Raw genomic sequence first — 23037 nt, 5'->3', positions numbered from 1 at the left:
TCCAATTTCCTGCCTCCCCAGATTTCTGTAATGAATATTTACTGCATTTCCACAAAGCCTGACAGATGCAAGTAGATATAAAAAATATTAAATAAAAATAATACATAAGTAAATAAATAAATGAATAAAATCTTCTTGCCTTTTTTGGCATGGCATTGCTGTTGAGTCAGCCTGGACCATGCAAATGGTAAATAGTTCCTGCACTGTAGTTAAGCAGATGTTATATGGGGAGGAAAGCAGTTATGCACAACGCACTAAGATGTGCAAAATAGCAGGTATGATAAATTGAGAACACTGTATTGCTCTCCTCTTCAATCTTCTGGATTAAGACTTGACTGTCATCTGATTTTCCTCTTGGCTGCAGTCTGAATCAGTTATTTAATATTTAGTATTACAGTGCCACTTGAGACCAGTTCTGTCCTAAATCTGTATGCTCAAAATGCAGCTCTGATAGTCTTAAGAGCAAAATTTAGTAGTGCAGAAAAGAGGAAAGGAAACACAGTACTAAATTTTGGAGTGATGCAGTTTTATAAATAATAAAGTGTGTTTATATAATTAGGCCAGAAAGTATGTATAACACAAAAGGTGTTTTGGTAACTCATTCTAGGTTACATAGTTTCTGCTCAATGATTATGCAACTGTTCTCTTCTGAGTACTTTGAGGGCTACATAAAATAAAAATAAGACCTCAGAGACCTATGATCCTTGCCAAATCTTGCCCTACAAAGAGATACTATATGGAAAGCTCATGGGAAGCACACAGAAAAACCAGATGTTGCTGCCATGCACCATCCCTTGTGGTCTGACCAGCAGACCTGTTTTCTCATCAGTGATGCTCAATGCAAACAGCTGATGAGTCTTGGGGAGAGAAACCAACTCCAAAGCCTTTCTAACAGGGACCTCTCCATTCTAACAATGATCTCACAAGTCACCTGTTTGCAGACACAACAGCCGTTCACTGTCCCACTCCTTTACAGTCCTAGAGGAATGAAAACTTGAATCTTCCAGACTGCATTTGAATTTCACCTAGCAACATTGTCCTAGCCATGACAGCTAACATTTGTATGCATAAGGCACCTTTGTGTCAGCTAACCACCTTCTCAGACCAACTTGCATTACTTGTTTTCTTTTGTTCCCATGCTGAATGTTACTTTCCTGTAGCATTAAGTGTGCCCCAGAGAGGTTTTTAGCCTGCTGAAGCAGATGCTGAGCCCTTAGGAGCATGATCTGTGTGGAGGCAGGCTAGGTGTCAGTGTGTTTCCCCATTTCCCTGAGGAAGCCGCAGCTGTTCTCAATCCATGCAGCACATCCCAAGGCTGTGCACAGCAACCACACAGCCTCTGATTACACGGGCAGAGATCAGTCTGCCGGGGAGGGCCTGCTTTGTCTTCACATTCTGTACTTCCATTTCAGAAGATAAACCTCCCCAACTTCCAAGTGGGAGTTGCAGGGCTATTGTAGCTAAGATTGGAGGATAAGCAATGTTTTTAGCAGTGTATTCAAACCTCACCTTCTCAATTTTGTTTTCCCTTTTATATGCCAAAGAAGTATATTTACTTTGTCGTTTATGTTCCTTGCCTTTCCATGTCTCCCATTCATTGCTTGTTGGATCACTGAAAACTTCAGAAAAACCTCTACAAGTTGTACATTACAGTGAAGGCTTTTTTTGGTCCATTTTTAATTTTTAAAGATTTATTTTCCCTCAGTATTCCAAGCACTGAACAAAAAGAGGGGCAGGAAATTTTTGTACTATTGTTATTGCAAAAGTGCTTTTATCAGAGCAGCAGCAATGAAACTAAAGAAGACAGAAACCCAAATTTACCAGGAAGCACCACCTAACCAAACTATATTCATTAGTCTTAAAGTATTTAAATAACTAACCATAAGGGATAGCATTAAGAATTTCAAAGCACACTTTCTGCAGCACCTTATACTGAATATTTCCCATCTGGTAGTCACAATTTCAGGCTGTTTCAGGGCCTGATCTTAGAAGATTTACCCTGCCAGTAACCAGGACTACATAAGCTGATGCACTACTTGAATCCTCTGAAAAAAGTAGTGAAGAATTTAAATCTCACATTTTTAATCTGCCAGCTTCTTGAACTTCAGGGAAGTGAAAAATAAACATGCCTGTAAGAGCAAATCCTGGTCACCAGCCAGTACAAGCAGAAAGGCCTGTCACACTGACAGTACCAGTAAAATGTTATGAGTTCATGGGTTTACATGTAATGCAAAACAGGAGCATAGATATGGAGTTACCAGAAAGGTCCCCACTGCAGCCTGGGCTCTGTGTGCTGTCACAGCAGGTCTGTGGTGAGACACCAAAGCAGAAGACAGAAGCTGTATCAAACACTAGGTTACCATATGCCTGTAGATGACCCACCATCATCCCAAAAAGCATTAGATGAACTAGCAAGTTTCTCATCTCCCATCAGCATTATGTACATGTTCTCCCAGAGACCACCACCACTACATAAATTCAGCTACAGGCCACTGCAAGCTCCTTTCCATGACAGACAACTTACTAACACAGGAAACAGTGCAGTTGTAGGCCTAGTTATGCATAAGTGAAAAATGCTAAGCAATGTGAAAGCTAATTCTCCTCTTAACTGTGTGTCTCTGTGAAGAGACGTAGTCCATGCATGCATAAAATGAAAGGCAATCAGATATGAAACTAAACTGTGTAACAACATAAATACAAGGGAGAAGAGAGAAGTAGAGATTTGCAGTGTATAAAATAAAATTCATTCAGTGCTGTGTATAAACTAACATCTTATTGCCACTTAACTTCCAGTGTTTCAAGGCACTTGTCTCCAGTGTTTGCCAACTTCATTTAAAGCTGAGGCTGACTGAAGCTTGTCTCTGCCACAATGAAGAACTAGACAATTTAAGGTGCACAGAACACAAGAAAGCAGTAGCTACTGCAGTCTTTTCAGTTTTCCTTTAGATGTCTTAAATTGTTATATTGTGACTGTAATTTTGGATTTGAGTTCACATTAACTAGAACTTAGGGAGGAATTATTTAATTTCCATAATATAAGATAATGGTGAGCCCATACAACCCACAAGAGAATGGAAACCTAGTTAATTATAACCTTGCTTAATGTACAATGATAATGTTAAGAGATGGTGTCTTGGCAGGATGAGCACATGAGTTAATTTAAATTTATTAATTGTGTTAAAAACTGTGTCACAGAAGGCAGTAAGGGCAGGGAATTCAGAATTTTAAGTAATCCAATTTGAGGGAAGAGGGAATTTCACAAGATGCAAAATAGCAAGTGCTTAAAGCACTAAAGCCTTAAAACACAGTGAGCATATTATGAGGACATGGCACGGACATCTTTGCCTGTCTGCTCCAGCAGCACAGCAGGGAAAGAGGGCTGGCAACTCCTGACACTTAACCAATGTTGTAATTTCCCTTTAATACCATGTTTTGGGCAGTCAGAAGTCCTGAGGCCCAGCTTAAAAAGACAGAATGGTGATCACAGACCAGATTCATACGTGAGTACGGCAGACACAGTAGGAGAGGAATCAGGAGGGAAACTGCCAACCCTGCCCAATGGTGGGGTCTGTTTCATATGAGCCCTGAGCTAACTGGAGCCTTTTGAACAGCATACTGTGGAGTTGCAAGAAGTCTACTTCCATCTTCTCCTTCTCCAGATGATTCAGCTTTTTAATGCAGCAGGACAGGAGGACAACAAGAGCAGACTCAGATCCACTATTCCAAATTAAAAAATGATAGGAAGAATGAGATGAAGGGTATACACAGAGTCACAGGTGCAGCTGTTCAGTAGTGCAGTAGAAAAGCATTCATTTCTTCAGCCTGTGTTAATCTAAGCCCTTGTATTAGAGCTGGCAGAAGGAAGAGATCCACTCAGAGGACCACATGGCACAACATGCCCTGCTCCACCACACCATGTCCTCCCACCCTCTCACATCAGGAGAGGCCAGGTGGCTGAAGCTGCTTCCCCTGCTTCTCTCCTCCATCATATCAAAACCTGAGCTTTCACCATGGATGCAAGTACTGCCCACGCTTCCCTGGTTTACCTTCTATTACTTGACTGCACACACACTCTCCACAATCACAAGAACAGAACTCCAGCAAGATCATGACCCACAAGAGGAAAATCTGAGTGATGAGGACCCTATGTTTGCGTGCAGGGTAACCTTTAACCCCAGAGAGTATGGCGGATCACCCTACAAAACAGCTGTACAGCCAGCTGTCTGGCAGGGCAAATCAGAGGGCAAGGATGCAGAGCTCAGGGAGGTGGCCTTTAGTGCTTATTGGATCTACAATGCTAGCCTGCGCTGCTCAACTACAGCTTGAGCCAGCCTGGGCAAGTATGCCTAATACAGATGTTCCATGAGGCAAAGCTGAAGGCATAAACCCACAGCAAACCACGCTGCAGCAGCTGGGCTTGAGTGCCCAGAGTCTGCCTTTGGAAGTGTGAGTGCTGGGCAAGCTGTGTGTTGGGAGGGGGTACATGGAAGATGCTTAACACAGATTTATCAGAGAACAAGTGTTAAAGAATTAAAATTGCTGACACAGCTAGACTGTGTTCTCACAACTTTAAAATTAGGACAACTTGCCAGCCATTCACTTATTTGTGTGTCCAGGGACTCAAGCTACAAATTACTATGTATTATGTAACTCAAGGCAACCAGTTCTGTCTTACTGTCTTTCTCTTGGAGCAGGGAGGCCATCAGTGAACCAGTGCTGAATGACATCATACAAAAACATACATTTAAACAAAATAAAAGGCTCCATCGATACTTTTCCACACTGACTTCATATATGGCTTAGAGAGTAGCAGACAAAGGAATCAGCAACATGCAGAACTATTGAGTGCTACTCTTGTGGAGCAACATCTCACCCTGATGTAAAACAGATCAGGATTTCTGTCTTGGTTTTTACATAGGCAAACATGACTCCAGGCCTTTTTGCATAGCTCTAGCTTCCCTGACATGAGTCTCAGTGTAAATGCCTCATTCACTTTTACCTTCTACAGAGGCCTTGCATTCAAGCACATCTCTCTTCAGTGATGTTACTAGACATAATACTTTTAAGAGAGTAATAGGTCCTTGAATGTATTAACTCCAGAGTCTAAATGCAACACTTACAGTACTGTCGTAAAATGGCAGTATTTTACATGCTTAGTACAGATAAAATTTGCCAGATCATCTTTGTTACTCTGCACTTCAGTTACCACTTACTAGCAATTAGGAGCCTTCTTTCTCAACTCCCCTACCACCTGAAGTCATAATAAACATCTCTTGCACTCAGCAAAGTCACATCTTCCCTGTTCTGGAACAATTTCACAGAATCCAACTCCCTTCACATTTCATTGAACACCTATGGCCTTCATCCACAAGCTGCCTCACAAATCTGACTCTGCCAACACCTGAGCCTACTTGCCCCTCATGTCATAATCCACTTATCAACACAACAACAAATATCTGATTGCCCAAGTAACAGCAATTCCCATTCCATGGAAAACAGCAAAGGAAAACAAGGGAGATAGTGCAGTTCTGTGGCCACTGAAGAGTAACTACCTCTACACTTGCTGCAGAGCATGTTGTGTGTCTTCACAGACTCATTCCCCCTTTGGTTTTCTGGTCACGAAACACTGGTTAATCCTTCATTCCATCTAGCACTGGAGCAGCCAACAAATCAAAATTAAATGGACCCAAAGTACCATCTACCACAAATTTTTGCTCAGATCAGAAGTGTGTTAGAAGCTGGCTTAGGAGGGCCTGATGCTATTAAATACTCAGAGCTAAAAGCCTATTTATTTTCTAATGCTTTACTGCTCAACACAAAGCACAGACTGATGAATTCTTTCACACATTCTGTTATCATGTGCATCAGCACAGATCAGAATTTCAACAACCAAACAGCTGTCTTCATTTCTTTCCCTTGCACAGTTATTTTTCCAGTACAACTTTGTAGGAGAGAATTACTCTACTAGTTGAGAAAAGCAGTATGCCCAAGAAGTTGCAAACAGCCCACAGAATTTTCACACAAATGTGTATAACAAGCAAAAAAAAAACCCCAATTGGTATTTCTCTATATCTATACACATACATGTGCACACACACACAAATTTATACAGTCATAGATAGATAAAATCTTCCTCCAAAGCAACGTGCATAAACAAAATTTCAATTCCTTAGGAAAAAGAATGTCTAGCTAGGACATGAGACAGAGCCTCTTCTTTCCCCTACATCAACACTAAAAGACACCCTACTTAGAGACCATTTATTATTCAAGCTTCTTCTAGAGAATAAAGGGGAGGAAAAAATAGATCTTTGGCGCTTCAGTCTGCACATTTCCATGTTTTCGCACACAGAATGTTGCATAAACTCAAAACATCTCTCTTGGCCATATGTTTCTTCCAGACACTCCTTAGAAACCATATAAATGTCTCTAATAAACAGCTTGCTTAAATGTACATAGCTGTAGGACAGACAAGTCATCGGCTTGATGACATTCCAAAATCCCAGGCTAGTAACTTACGGCATCACAGGTTCTCTCCCTTTGCACCAGACAACAAGGGGAGAGGACAGAATGCTCTCTCTTTCTATACTACTAAGTCTTTGAGAAATCCAGACATGCCTACACACTGGCAGTAGAGCAGAAACAACATACTGAAACTGGGAAGACACTGGAAGTGGTTTGGGATTCATTACTGCATTGGCTTTCTGACACATCAAACATTAACAAAAACATTATTGGATCCTGTATTCCTTATTCCTGTGGCAATAAGCAAAGTAATATTCTTGATGTTAGGCTGTGCCACAGGGACAGAGAGAAAAGAATAATAAAAACCCAACAGAAATACATGGAAATAGAAAAGTTCATTTTGCACACTCAGTTGACCACTTTTTTCCCTCCTTTACACATCTTGGACTTTCAAGTTCAAGAAAGGAGTGCAAATGGTCTAAATTCACAAAATAGAAAGAAAAGCTATGGACAGACTATTCCCTGCAGCTAATATAGAAAGCTAAGTGCCTGTGCTTTGCAATCTGAGGTACTACTAGATGGATACCTTTCCTAGTGACTACAAACTGTGACTTGAACTCCAGGTTTCATGCCAGAATCACCAAATCCCTGGGATACAAGGACTGACTTACTAGTAAAATAATACTCAGTACTGCATTTATTACTGACTGGATCATTAATCACCACCTGGTGATTATATACATTAATCACCACCTAGTGAATGATCTATTTCATATTTCATATAAATACTTATCAGCATAATATCTGAAAGCTTAAGCAGGTATGTGACACCACTAGGGTCTCACCATTAGGGTCTCTATGGCTCCAGTAATCAAATTACACCTTCTCTTTCAGACTGACAGACAAAATGGGGTGAATATTGGTTAAGGTTTCTGAAAAAGTAATTTATTTTCACTATAATGCTGTGACACAAACAGCATCTATAAACAGGAGATTTTATTACTGTGTTTTTCTTCATGTAACCATCATCTGCCCATGGTCTGAATATCTGACAAAGACTGGCAGCAAAGGAATTATTCTATTTGGAAAAAAAAGAACAACAGAACAACAAAACGAACAAAAAGTACCCCCCCAAAACAAAACCAAACAAACAAAAAACCCAAACCAAACAAACCACAGAATAGAACAAAAAAAAAAAAAAAAAAAAACAAACCCATAGACCAAAACAACAAAAACCCCACAAAAACAAACAAAAAACCAAAACTAAACAAACAAACAAACAAAAATCAAACACCCCTTCCCCCTCAAGAAGCAGCGAGCAGGGTAGGTTTTGGGGTTTTTCTGCATTCTGTTCATGACCAGAATTGTAATTGTTGAAAAGAAGGGAAGGGTTAGAGAAAGTGAGAAATCTGTGACAATAAGAACCTAGTAATGAAGTTACTGGCATGTGTTTGGGGCTGGATCTCCGGCATCATTCATCTCAGGCAAGTGTGTTTATCATTAAATTTCACTCTCAGCTTTTGTCACATTGAAGCTACTCTACCTTAGATAGTGCCCACGCTATTCATTTGCAAGAAAGATAAGGCAGTCAGAAATGGCCTACAGCCCTTCTGGCACAGCTCCTCTTCCCTTTCATCATGGAAAAGCCACTCTGAGCCCAAGGAACGCTTTGTCTACCAGTAAATTAAATTGTCTCCACGTAAAAAGAGTTGAAGCTCTTTTTAGGCAGATCCACATTTGCTGTGGGTTCTTTCACTTTTCTTCCCATGCCGCAGTCAATCAGAGCTGTTCCCAGCAAAACTGAAGCCTTCTCTGGAGGGATAGCAGCTCAGCAGTATGAAGGTGTAGACAGAGACCACTGTCATTCTGCTTGCTCTGTTCTTGCTTATTGCATAAGGGCACACTTCGTTCTGTCGAAACTCTGCACTGGCACCCCAATTACTGAAGGCTTGTGTGCTCCCTTTCCCATGACTGCTGTGGGAACATGTACTTTAGGCAGCTCAGAGCTTCAAAACACTTGTCACACACAGCCGCTATATCTCTGAAAAGCCACCCCATTAACTCAATAGCTACAAAAAGGCTACAGACCTCATACCAAAAGATTTCTTTAGTCAAAACTTTCTGAAGTACCTTGCTTAATACTCTGATGGACAGATTTAACTAAACAACTTTAACACTCATACTGAAAGGATAAAAGGGAACCCTGGGTTACCAGTAGTAGTCTGACTATGTGCCAACAACTTTGTCCAAGATGTGTCAGGTCAGCTGGTGGCACACAGTCCATCACTGGAAATGCTCCCAGGGCAAGGCCCACATAATTGGTTGGATAACACCACATTCCCACAGCACTACTTCATGTAGAAATGGAGAGGCAGCTCCCACTGCATCTCCTGCAAACCATGAACAGATAGAACCTGAAATATTGACCTATTATTTATGCCATCTTGCTTCTTTTTGGACAAGTTTTATCATTACTATGAAATACACATATTGCAGAAATGCCAATGGTTCCCTCTAAACAAAGCTGGCACTATATTCTGTCAGAATTCACCACAGCTTGACCTTACCTTCCAGTCTGCATTCATAGCTGTCATTTGCATCCTATTTTGATAATGCATGCCACAAAGCAGCAAATTGAGCACCCATTACTATCCTATCCACACCAGTATTTCATGGCATGCCTAAATTTTTCTACCTGTAGGTTCACCCAAATGCCCTGGCACAAGAGAGAGCGGTCTTTGAGCTGAGTTACAGGGCAAGCAAAATATGCCATCCAAATATGCTACCTCTAAGGCTAGTAAAGCAATAATTTTTCCCAAGACTCCACAACCGACAAGTGAACAACTACAACCCTTGCAGAAAAAAAGGTTGTTCTTCACTGATCTCAAAAATTAGTAACTCTAAGGCCAGCAGCTGCTGGCAACAAAATGACCAAGTCTATGCATAATCTCATCAAGCCTTGATTTATTAAACACTAAGGAAGGAGGATTTTAACTTTAAATACCAAAGGACTTAAGCATTCTGACACTTCTGTTTAATAAAGGGCAATCATCTTTAGACAACTTATCTTCTGTCTTCTTTTTATTTAACAACCCAGCTGCCTTTTATCTTTACTCCTCCATCTCAGATGTCCATCAGACTGCATGGCTAAAGGTAGTGCTGTAAGGACAGCATACTAACACCAGGTGACATCTCTTAAAGAATCAGGCTGGTGCCCTGATAGTATAGAATCACAACAGCATGATTTCTGCAAGCTTTTGACCACTGAAATACTCAAAAAGTACAATCTGACTCCTTCAGGACAATGAAGATTATTTTTCTCATTAAATAATATTCTACCAGTTTGTATAATTTTCTAATTGTCTGCAAAAGTACCTGTGAAAAACAAAGGGGAAAACTGATGAGAACACAGGCTCAACAGAACTCAAGAAGAGAACGTGCATCCTTACATGCTCTCACAGAACTTCCTAAGGGTGCTGGGTTTTTCCTGGTTGCGCCTTTGTCGAAACCAACGTTGAATGCTGCGTACATCCCAGTCCAGCTGCTTGGAGAGGCCTTCCAGCCTCTTTTCATCTGGATGCTACAAAACAGAAAAGCACAAAAATTATTTTCTAGCTCAACTGCATTAACATTTTAAATTCAGAGCCACAGTTATTGACTCTTGCCTTCTTACCAAGGCTGTCTGTCAGACACATGGATACACAGAAATATGTTCACAGAAATCTCTACTGGCAGATTCATATCAGAATGCATTTAAAACGACAATAAATCTAGAAGGACAGATGCTGTAATATGACTTGCAGGTCCATTACTGATAAAAAACTTTAAAGGGATAATGGGATTGAAATTTGCTTGAAGCTTGGAAGTGAAGTTTAGCAGCCATAAAATGCCATGCATTACTGGGGCAGTGGCTCTTACAAACACCCCACTGCCTGCCACACACTAATATCTGTTCCACTCTCCTACATCAGGATCTTTGTCATGTCGACTGTTGCACTAGGGAAGATGGGTTGACTGACACACAAAGAAGACGAATTGTTTCTGCACAATAATGTTAATAAATGAGGTTGCTAAACAAAGTGACAACTTCAAAAGGAAAATCACCTTGACAACAGGGACATATTTTCTGGAATTGTTTTCTGTAAAACTAAATACACATAAATATTCTCCAAAGCAGAAAATGTAGAAGTCTCACACCATTAGCATGAGTGCAAACCAGTGTAAGAGGTAAGGCAAAAGAAACTGAGTCTGTCTTTAATTTGAAGGGCAGTACAGGATGAAACTCCAATCATACAGCAATTCTACATGTACAGTGAAGCATATGTACTACTTACATATTTCTCCTGATCATATAGTTTTTTAAATAAACAGAAAAATGCACAATCTGTTTTCTGGAACTTTAGCTTTATTTCTGCAAACCAGTTGCATATACTGAATGAAGTACAAGAGCTCTTACAACAAAGAGCCTTAAATTTTTAATTGTTGCAAGACACAAACCAACAAAATTTCTGTTAAGCTGAAGTTTTGTCTCTCAGACTCCAAGAAAGCACAAGAAAGAGAGGGAAATGAAAGGATGAGACAAGAGAAGGTTGAAGTATTTGGCATCCATCTCAACAAAGTTTTTTAGTCAACCAAAGTATCCACTAGTTTTTCAATAGAAGGTTAAGAAAAGCAATTTCTGTAACCTTATAAAAATGAAATGTTTGATGCAGCTCTTGGGAGTTTGACTAGAGAGAACTGCTGTACAGGATTCAAAAAAGGCAGGTAGCTAAATTGGACAGTTTCCCTGAGAGCAACTACAAGATTCTTGCAGGAAAGCAGATACATTTGTGTGGAGCTCCTCACACTCACAGGTATTTCAGGCCCTGTGTCAGGCTACCAGATTTTATGATGAAATATTAAAAACAAACAAAGAAAACACCCCACAACTAACAAAACCTAACCATTCTTCCTTCAGCTGAGCCTGTGTGAGAATATATCCTGCAGCTTTCAGAAACAAGGCACATGCAATTCCCTCCCTGAAAACAGGACAAAAGTCACAGCAAGTGCCATGGTGATCTCTGGATAGTGTAGGACACACAAGCAAGACAGATCCACAGCCTATTTCACAGTCTGTGACACTGAACCCAGTTTTGCCCTTTATGACTTTAATACTCTCTGAAGTTTACAATGGTGCCCAGCTGCAGTCTGGAGCCAAGGTGGGAATGGAAAGCTCCTGCAGAAAAATTTGGGATGCTTGAAAAGCATGGACAGAACAACAAACAGGTGAAGTTGAGATGTCATATGGTGAGAGAGGTAGAGACAGATACGTAAGTTGTGGGGGAAATCTTGTACAAGGAAGATATGCAAGCTGTAAATAAAACATTCAGTCGGTTTCTCCCACTTTTCTATGTCGTTCTCCTTAAGCTGGGACACTAGCCAAACAGGCCTTTCTCTAGAAGGAATAGCCTGGAAGCTTCATGGAAAATTCAGTATCAATATTACTGGCTTACAATGAGCCCTTTTTTTCCTAAAAACCCCAACAATTTTGCAAAAATAGATAAGAAGCAAAAACGCGTAAGAAGCAAAAAAATGTAGGTGGTCATACGGCATCTACAAAGTGTTTCTGTGGCAATTTTTTATTGAAAACTTACAGGAGACATCACAAAGGGATACACAACTGCTCAAGCTGGCATATTAATGACATCCTCAATAGTTGAATTTCTGATTTGAGGTGCAAAAATGCAGCACTGCATTTATCTGTTACCTTTGCTTTGTTCAGACATAGTTTGCAGTGCTACATCCCACTTCACAAGGTAAATATTTTAGACAGACACCCTACCTTTGTAATAGCTGTGAAAACCTTCTCCAAGATAGCATTAGGTTGAGCTTTCTGTGGTCCATTGGCTTGGACTTTAAGGCCTAAGGCACATGGTTTAGCAATGAACCTGTGAGAAACAGAAAAATGAAAGAAGAAAAAGGTGAAATCCTTCAGTTATTTACTTCATTACTGTTACCAATCAGGGGCATGTGGTAAATGGGCAAACATTATAACCCTGCCAACAAAAACAATACTTAGTTTTACAGCTCAAAAGCAAGCTCATATAGGCAATTGCATTGCAAAGTAAGGAACATCACTTTGAAGGATGAAAGGAACTCCTGGAACACATGAAACAGAGGATTTTCTTTGATGTTGTGAAGAAAGAGATTAGAACAAAAGCATGAGAGGAATGCTTCCTAGAGAAGCACCAACTAAAGAGAAGAGCAGGGCAGCTTGAGGAGCATATAATATTATCCTCCAAACACAGCCTTTTAAAAAATCAGTTTCCAAAGTAGCTACTGCCTCAGGACTCCTTTGGCACAATGGAATTTCTGAATCCTGAAAGGCAGCAAGCACTTAAGCTGCCCAGTCAATACAATTTTCTAAAAGCATAAAATTTACATGGTACAGAGACACAAGCAATACTCTTCTGCTGAAGTATGAGGCTGTCCAAAATCCAAACACCAATCCATAAGTTCTCTGAGACGTTTTAGAGTTGAATTGCATAGTTTACATTACATATAGTCAAAGACCACCACTCTACTCACAAAAAATTAAATTATTTGTAACTATGAGTCTAAATCTGGAATTCCCATGAAAGCTAAAAACGCTGTGTAGGAATCACATTCTTGTCTGAACACTGTGAACTTCTGTCACCTTTGAACCATATAACTCATTATTTCACTTAAACAGCTTCTCTTTCCCTAAACTTCATTTGCCAACAAGGACCAAAACAACACTTGGTACTTAAGTAGTTCCACATTTATGCAGCTGAATGACCACAAGCTACCAAAAATCACAGAATTCTTACACACACAGGTCCAATTTTAAGCATTGTTATGAGCTACAACTGCTGTTTCTGCCATGTTTAAGACAGCACCGCTACTAAAGGGAATTAAATCCTAATCAATGTGATAGAGGTTACCGAAATAGCATTTGGTAAAGAAAGATGCATAATGCCAGACCACCCTGTTTTCCTGGAGAAAAATTCTTGATACTCTTCTGTAATAATTTGAATTGATTCAAAAGTAGAAAAACAGAATTAATGTTTGATACATATACAAACTGAGCGTTTTGCCAAATGCTGCACTTCTTAAAAGCACTGTTCATTTTTTCCATTTCTGCTAACACTGTGGTATTCAATTCCCCAAATAGTCTTGGTGAATCCCATGGGACTATTTATTGCATAAGGTACTGCAATTAAGAGGGAGCAACTATTGTGAAAGAATAAAGAGAGTGGAATTGAGTATATTGCCAGCTTTTCTCTTTAAAACATGGAAATCTGAACAAACACCACACTAATATGTCTTTTTCAATGGATTTCAGTACAGCTGAATTGAAAGCTAGTATTCAATTACACAGAAATTTAAGGACAAACATTTTGCTGAATCTATTCTGGATCTAGAAATGAAAGAATAACACTGACAAGGGAATTAAAATCAGAATTCAAGAACCTTTTTAAAGACAGGTTCCTCATTCACAGACAGAAGCCACATTTAAAAACACAGCCAGTCCAAGGCAGAAAGTCCCCAGTGAGGCAGCCCGGAGAAGCTGGGTTACAGCAGAGCCCCGGACGAGAGCCCTGAGCCTCTGCAGCCCACCCAGAGCTCAGCGTGTGCCCAAACCCCCCAGGCAGGCCCTGCCCAGCATCTTCCCTCCTGTCCCCCTCAATTCACTTCTTTACAACGGCAAGGCCTCCTAGCCCAGCCCAAGAGATCAGTGTTTCTCTGGAAAGGGGTAGAAAACCCTTTGCAAAATGATCCCCCGCCTTCTCCAGGGTATAAAAAGAAACACCATCTTCACCACAAGTGTGTCAATTTAATCAAGTACCATTTTGTTTCCCCAAGCAGGTGCAATTACTTCATGAGGGAGACAACGACCCCACCTGACCACCAATGCTGGGGAAAACAAAACCCCAAACCTGCCAGAACTAATTCGAAATGTTACCCCTCACAATCCTTGGGGGATGATGTGCCTTTGCAATTGCAAAGTCTGTGTTAAATAAATAAGATTTTTAAAGTATCACATGAAGGATGAGAAGAAAAGTAAAATTATTTTTTAATTTTTCTTACTGTAAATCAAACAGCCCTACTTGTAACATGTCATCTTTACCCTGAATCTGACCAGACACAGATATAAAACTCTTTAGTCATCTGGGGCACTGGGAATGTGCCTGTAGGGCCCTCTGATAGGATGTGAACGTAGTGTTTTCACACCAGCAGGTCATCTGCCATTTCCGAGCTGACCAGAGTAGCTGCTCTTTAGCAAATTCATGTCTGACAGTCTCTCAGCAGCTCAGCAGATATTTAAACCACCACAGAGCCCACAGCAGGTAAACAGGGATTACAAGTTTGGGATTTTTCAAACAGCCTTAAAGGTCTGCAAGAATTAACAAGGCTTTCCAAAGAGAGCCAAAAAACCTAGAAAAGCCAACCAAACAAACAAAAATTAAGCTAACACGGCTAATGAATATTAGATTCATGTAACTCACAGTCTTTTTAATGTATGGAAAGAAAATAATGCTTCTTCTAAACTATCAATTTAAGAAAGACTAGTCTAAAAATAATTGACAGTGTTAGGTAGGTGATGCACATTAACCAACTATTTTTGCAAAAGGATAAGATTTCCCATTCAACAGAACCAAAATCAAAACAAGAGTGGTTGATATAGAGGGAAAAGGGTGTTTTAAACTTCTGCACTTAAAACTGGAATGTCTAAAATAAATCATAATCAGAGGGAAGGATCTGAAAGAGTCTTATCAGGTTCCAAACCCAGCAATTACTGGCAAAGTCAGTTTAGACTTTATTATTATTATTATTATTATTATTATTTAGGTACACATCATCCCACACATTAGTAAACCTTTTTTTTCCTTGCAGTATTTTAAGCACACAAAGTTTCTTCCCTCACTTAAGTAACTTTATTTTGTGGCCAACTTCAATACAGAAGCCCACTCAGAAATTTTCATTAGTGCAAGTGAGAAAAGCTAAGCCAGTGCATATTTCACACTTTCCTAAAATATCTTGGTTAATCACAGCTTAAATCAGTCACTTTTGTCATTCATTTTTATCAAAAGTAGGTCACATTATGGACCCAGAGACATGAGTAATGGCCTGTTATTACATACCATCCATCCCCTAACTAACGATCCATTTTCTGAGAAGACACCTCAGCATGGCACAAAGGATCTGCACAAAATCACCCTGGAGACCACTCCTACATGATCTCTGCTAACAGATGAAAAATATCATGAAGCAAACAGGAAGGACCTTAGCTATGATGTGCCCATGTACCCTGAGAATATACAGGGAGGTTTTAGCCTTTCATGTCCACAAAAACATTTGAGTTAATTACTTGTCAATGCACAATGAGAGTTGAGTCTCCTCTTCCTGTGCTGAGGAGGCATCTATGTACAGTAATTAGAAAAAACTGTGGGGAGTGTTAAGGTGTGCAGCACATCTCTGAGTCATCCCAAGTATAACTAGAGGATGTCCAGAGGTCCCTTCCCCGTGCAACCATTCTGAGATACCAAACTCTAGTTAAGTGGTAGGCTCTGATTACATACATTCAGTATCTCTGTGGAACAGGTAAAAACTCTCAGACATTGGCATAGTTCAAGTGATGCTTGCATAAAAGGCTGCTTATGCTGCTAACACCAGCCACTGTGAGCTCCAAAAAACCCCCCAAAACAAACAAGCAAACTATTCCTTGCCAATCAAATATGTCCATAAAATCTGAGTTTCCTATCAGTACACTTAAAAATATCAGGGAAGGCAGTTAAACCAGAAAAAATTCCTCTCTGTGCTAAAGATGTACACAGATCTGTTTAGAGGAGTCTGGCTCCTTTTTTGAAAGAGTGATGCAGAGCAACTTTTCCCAGCTCATCTATTTATGCTCACTAAACACAGATTATTCCAGGGATTTATGATTACAATTGTCTAACTTGTTGGACATTGCTTGCTGCTTTTAAACAGAAACAATGTAAATTTGCTCAAAGAATGAGTAAAAGCAGAAGAGGCTTGTTTCTGAGCAGATGCTCAAGTGATTTACTGCCACAACACTCAAAAACAATTACTGAATTTGTTATTTTGGTACAGTTGACCTACTTAACTCAGAAGTTACTTGTATTAGTAATAATTAAAATAAAACAAACACCACCCCCCCACCCCCCCCCCGCCAAACCCAGAAAAATCTTAAGAGTTCTAGAACAAAATCAGTAGACAAACAGGGTTGTCACTTCAGCACACCTATCCCAGCAGCGGTTTTGGGTTTATGTTTCACAAAAACTCATGTTACAGAAGATCCAATAGGATACAATGTCTGAAGCCCAGGCAGGGCTCTTAATGGAGGTAATCTCATCCAAAATGTATGTACACAGCTAAGTTAACTTCACTGAATTTTTTTTAGATGTGCTGAGAAAGGGGTCAGAACTCCCACAATGAAATCTTTTCAAAGGAAAGAACCTGTCTGCTCAAGCAAAAAGCCAAGCACATAACTCGGTATGTCAGCAAGAGCCTTCTCCCACAGAGCGTCCCAAGCAGCATCTCAGAGGGCACTGTAAAGGACAGCACAGAGCCAAGCCTTCCAGGGGGACTATTCCAAACCCTGCTGCAATGTTCAGAAAAGCACACATATGCACTCGCCTTTCATCTGAAATGTTCAATGCTCTCCTCTCCTCTCCATGCATTAGCTGTTATTCCCACATCAGCATCATTATCCCATACCTCACATTAAATTATACAAAATAAAAACTATAAGGTGCAATCCACACGTGTTTCCAAAAAACAAAAGCTAAGGTAAAAGGTAGGTGTGTAGAAAAACAGATTTAGTATCTGTATTTCAGCTTTCAGACTTACTGGTTAGTACAGAGCAAAACCAGATAAGTTTAAGTAAATAAAACAAATTATCCTTATCAATCAACAACATTATATTATTAGGAAATGCTTTGTCCTAACAGAGTTACTCTTAAGAAACACAAATGATACGACTGACCCATACCCTTCTTTCAATTGCTGTAAAACTGTTTCATCTTTGCAGTGGATTTCTCACATTTATATTTCCCTGCCTTTTTGACTGAAAATACACATCTCAAAGACACATTTCCTCGTTGTGCAAAGTTAAAAATACTCCCATTTTCTGAAGATTTTGATCCAATAACAAAAACCATGACCAGTAACATTTGGCTTGAGCTACCTTTGCATACCTGCTAGCTCCCACCACAAGATGCAGGCCAGACCCCACTGATCACTGACCCAATTCCAGACCCTATTCACACATGGTGCTAATCCTTTGTGCCCCACAGTGTTGGAAAACCTATTTCATCCTTTCTCCAGGTTAGTTCATAATGGGACTGACTCATGTAGGAGGTGTTCTGCCACCAACATGGGACTACTCCAGCCCAGCGTCTACCAGCAGTGCTCCAGTTGCTTTTCCAGTCCATTTGTTACTACAAAAAATGGGAAACAAATAAGGCCAGAGCTTTACAAACAGAAGTAGTCCTTTTTTTCAAATGTGGAAGCAATTTTTAAAAATATACGTATACATAAAGTTTTAAGCATTTCAGTTTCTCCTTAAACTCTAAGACTGAAATCAGGGGAAACTACATGCTCCAGAATAGCAACAAGCACTGCACAAATGCAGACAAAGGTCACAAATAAATATTTTTGCAGCCAGCTGTCTAATGCTTTCTTTCTTTGTAATCTCTAAAAATAAATTTTAGTCATTCTGTAACTTTCCAAGCACAGATCAGGGAGAGGAAGAAGGAATGGAAAGGGTGATAGACTTCAGTCCCCCCACCTCCAACACATGGTGCCTTCTCTCAGCTGCCCTCCACTAGCATCACCAAGGCTGTAGATGGTATGGACCATACAATTCTGAAGGTATCACTCGCACCCTTTTTGCACTAACATCAGGACACACAAGTCAGGGTCAATGGTAAAATTCAGGCTCCAAAACTGTAGCCCACTGCTAAAGGTCAGTGAAGACAAAAATATTCTTCCAACTTCTAGAAAGTTGTGGCTTGGGACTTTTTAGACCAAAAAAGGCATCTTTGCACATAGCAGTCCCCAAAGAGCTGACCCTTCCTCCCCAAGCTGCACTAGTAGCTCATTGAGCTTGTGAATACTTTCCACAGTCTACAGCACAGCTCTCCAGTGTAAATTCAGACTCCATGAGGATAACCATCCCACTTCATTTTGAACTCATAGCTGGCCAGTTTTGTTTTTGCTTTTTTATTTCTTGCACTGGGTAAAAATGAACAGTCAGTCCCAAAGCATCCTTTGTCACTCCTGACACTATAGATTTCATACTCTCCTCTGACACTTCTAAAATACAGAGCTGATAAGTCAATTCATTTCGGCAAGTGTGGGACAACCAAAGCAAAGAACCAACCATAAAACATATGAAAAGACACATCGTCCAAATGGGATGTGATGCTGAACTAGGAAAACGGCAGGAAGACTGAACAGAAAGAAATTAAAGACTGATAAAATAATTTTTAAATTGCAGTAGGTTACCCTACCACAATGACACTGCTCTAATCCTCCAGACCCTGCAGCATTACTTTATCTTTTACTTTGGTCACATCTATAACATGTGAGCGAAAAGAAATTTAAAAATTGTGACTGATCCCCATGTCTACAGTAAAGGAACAGCCAAGGTGTGCCATCCACTGGCCTCTTGATAGGTGCACACTCTTGTACTGCAGTTCTACTTCATCTACCAAGGCAGATTCCATGGCACAAAAGAAACTGCAATTACCTGCCACTTGGGCATGACCCAAAAGTTGGGCATGACCCAAAAGTGGCTTATGGCTACTGCTTAAAGCAAAAGTCTCAGCAATCACTTTGATAAATAACATAGCTCTGCCCACTAGAAAGTCAATGCTACTCCTCCAGGTTCCCCCATGGTAGGTCTCAGCCTGATCAGCACATGGTAACTAGTCTCATCAATGTCCCCTTACATTCTAATGTATTTGCCTTCTGATCTATTTACTGATCTATTTACTACCAGAAGGCCAAATAATTAAGGCTGTTGTTAAAAACCCCTAGCAATCACTAACAACAAACAGTCTACCTGATATTATTACTAAAGACCTTACCAAGTCACAGAATAGAACTTGAAGAGTTCAGCAACAACTTCCTGGAAAATATTAACAAGTATCTGAAATGTTGGGAAATTATACTGTTCACCAAGAACAGAAACTTATTAAATTTTATCAGGTTAGAAAATTTTTTTTGAAAGCCGAGAAGATAAATAATGCTTTATATTCAATGGAACATTAAAAAAAAATTCAGTCCCTAAAATATTTCAGGGCTTGAGGGACACGAGGATCCTACCTCCTGCCCTCTTCCATGGGTTATGCAACCAGGCCCTCAGCAAGGGCAGGAGCTGCAAGAAAAGTAAAGCCCAAACCTCTCCAAGTAGAGTCTTTCCTCTCCAAGTGTGCATTTGTGTTTGTGCAAATGACCCAGCCTGTCTGCATGACTTGAAGGCATGCTCTGCTCCTAAACATTGTCATTACACTACCTGGGAGTGGCACAAACTTAAGAAAAGCACACACAACAAGAGATTTAAATATTTTCAAGCTTTCTCTTGGTCCTTGTTTGAGTTCAGCTTCTGTACTACTGGCGGGCAGTGTTCAGATTTGAATATCGGCATGACATTGATCAAAACATTCAATGAAGACAAAAAGCAAGGCCTCATTAGCTTCCAAGTCTTCTTGCACATTTTCACCTTTCTATTCTATTACTTAATACTCTTAAAGCTTTCTTGTTTAATTGCCAGCTCAACAGGATGCTGTTTCAGAAAAGCAGGGAAGCAATCTGGAAGGCAGCTGCAGCTCTGTATGCAGAACTGCAGAACATCCAGCCCTCCAAATGAGTTTACTGACTCTCTGACCCTGTCTTGGGGAGTTGAGGAAACTAGTGCCCATCAGAGTGCAGGAAATACTACGCTGTAGTGTTTGAAATACAGAGCCTTATGTTTTCTGCCTTCCACACTAAGGCTGTCCCGAAGCAAAACCTGCCATCACAAGCAAACAATGAGTCTTGCACACAAAAAGCTCAAAACACAGCTGACAGGCATCTCATTGTAGTCCTAATGCATGATAAACAATTAGTGATCGGACCAAACAGTGCACGAACAAATCCTATTAACGAATAATAGGATTTGTTAGCGGATCACCCAAACGACACTTTGGAAACAACTCCCTGGGCTGCTGCAGCCAGAAACCTCAGCCAGGGAAGGGAGCCACACGGCAGGACGCACTGGTGAGCTGCATGCACAGCTACCAGCCCTCTAGAGGAGCTCACCGTGCAGCAGCAATGCTGGCCCACCAGCTTTGACAACATTTGAACATGCTGTAGCATGTGTCAAATGAAAGAAGTCATCTCATGTCTTAAGTATTGCTGAATGATTTACACTTTGGATCCATAAGCAAGTGTATTTTCTACATCAAAACACACAAGAAACTCTTGCAATCATATTTTCTTTTAGCTCATTACAAGATTTTTGTCAGCAACTTTGCACACTACAATTTCAAATGACATCTGACTATAGGACACATGACTAGAACATGGTTCCCTAATAGTATTGCAATATAAAGACCCACCTCTACCAGCAGAAGTTGAAGGAAAAAAAAATAAAATTGGGTAGGTGGGTGCTTGAGGAGCTGACACAGTAACACTGTTCCCCAGTGGCTGCTATTAGGTCCCTCAAATAAGTGATGCTAAGATAGTAGCAAAAAAGGTGGCTTTTTACTATTAAGATTTTGAAAAAAATGAGAAGAAGGTTGCCTCATGCTGAAAACTAGACAGAGCACCTATCTGCCCTGGCTGGTCACACACTATGTGTAAGATAAATAGTTACTCAAAACCTTCAAGTGGCAAGTATTTATTACTCTTTGCATTCCTGTTTAGGGTGCCATAACCCTTTTCATCTCCTTTGGATCATTAGAATTCTCTTGCTTATTTATTTGTTTTTAAACAGACCACAATGCATGCTGCTTGGGATGCAAACCAAAACTGGGAACCCGTACAAGTTATATAATTCTAGAAGATTTTTACACAATTGTAGATTGTCAGTTTCATTTTTTTAATGGCAAGAAACATAATTTCTAAGGTTAGTCACAGAATAATTCTTGTTTTAAGAGTATAACTAAAAAAGAAAAAAAAATCCCTTACAACAAGCTCTGGTGGCAATGTCTGGGTGCAGTTTGAGCAAAGCAGCAGTGTGTACATGCTTCTGAAAGCTCGCCAACCACCAAAATCCTCCCAGCAGAACATAAGACACAAATCCACTGCCTTGTTGGGGATCAGCTCTTCCACAGGTCTTCAGAGCTCTTCCCATTGCTCTGGGTACTGCAGTAAAATGAGCATTCTGGTGCACATAGACAATTATGAGGCAGCTCAGCCAAAAAAGCACAAAGTCTATCCAGAATGTTATCTCATTTGTTCATCTGACAACTCAAATGGAAGCGACAGCCAGTCTCTCACCCAGCTGGGTTAGAGATTAGCCATGTGTAATATTGCTGCACTTGAACTGTGGAGTGCTGCACACTTGGCAAGAGGACAAAGAAAGGAGAAGATGGAAAAGGGAGGAGAAATAAAGAGGCAGGAGTTACTGCAGGACTCCTTTGGAAGCTGTGCCCATAACAATCCATTTGCCCAGGCAAACGCAGATGTTACAGCCCACCATATGCACTTGGCCAGCGTGCTGCCAAGACCCTCACACTTCCCTGTTGCATACACTCCAAAACACTCAGCATGCACATCAGTTAAGTACCTGCACAGTGCCCGAACTGCAGCAAGGCTTTGCAAGCACTGAGGACATGGTGATTAGCAACTTTACAGAAAATCACAGATCAAACTCTGTCTTCCCTTGAGAACAAATGAGACACGATGTCTATATCCAAGACACATGACCAAGTACCTCAGCCCAAGACCACTGCTCAGAGTGGGACTGGGAATGTCAGGCCAGCAGATATGATGCCAAAGAAGGATACTCAGAGTAGCTCCTGTGAGCACTCTCTTTCAGCTCCTGGGGCTGACAGTTACTTTCTTGACATGCATGTTAGCCATGATCCCCTAGAGAAATATTACTGGCACAGCCTGGCTCCCAAAAAGCATGACTGCTGACTCCACCAGCTACAGCCAGGCACACAAAGGAAAGCAAAAGTCTTCAGAATACCCTGGACTATGGCATAATTCCAAATTTTCCTTTAGAATATGAAATAGTGACGAAATTATTCCATTGCAAGATCAGTGTCTACCTACAGGGATATCCTTCCAGCTTCAGAGAGAAGCACTGGCAAACCAAAGGGGAGAGGAAGAAGGAGGGCTGATGAATGGTGTTACACCGAGGGCACAGCAGCATGTATCCAGTTCCAAGCCTAATGCAGGGCAATATTATTGACTGACACATACAGACTGGCTGAGGGAAGAGTTCTCATGAAGCCTGCAGAACCTCCCCTGGTCCAAGCACCACCTTTGCTTTGCTCTTTCCTCATCACTGCGGTCTCTCCTTGCCAGCTGAGAGCTGCAAACTCTTACCCTTTC

At 40.6% G+C, this 23037-nt stretch overlaps 1 protein-coding gene across 2 annotated transcripts in view; it reads right to left on the bottom strand.

Annotated features, from left to right (window-relative positions):
• CERS6 (ceramide synthase 6) overlaps nt 1–23037 on the bottom strand; it is a 96451-nt gene that overhangs the window by 54011 nt on the left and 19403 nt on the right. For both annotated transcript variants that reach the window (XM_038142410.1, XM_038142411.1), the window contains exons 2-3: nt 12284–12389; nt 9912–10042 (exon numbers count right to left, since the gene is read on the bottom strand). In XM_038142410.1, the coding sequence (XP_037998338.1) occupies nt 9912–10042; nt 12284–12389 (237 nt within the window). The remainder of the gene's footprint in view (nt 1–9911; nt 10043–12283; nt 12390–23037) is intronic.

This window comes from Motacilla alba, chromosome 7 (genome assembly GCF_015832195.1).
Source record: "Motacilla alba alba isolate MOTALB_02 chromosome 7, Motacilla_alba_V1.0_pri, whole genome shotgun sequence".
Lineage (NCBI taxonomy): Eukaryota > Metazoa > Chordata > Aves > Passeriformes > Motacillidae > Motacilla > Motacilla alba.
Note: the sequence above shows the minus strand (reverse complement) of the source record. Positions and strands in the feature narration are given on the sequence as shown.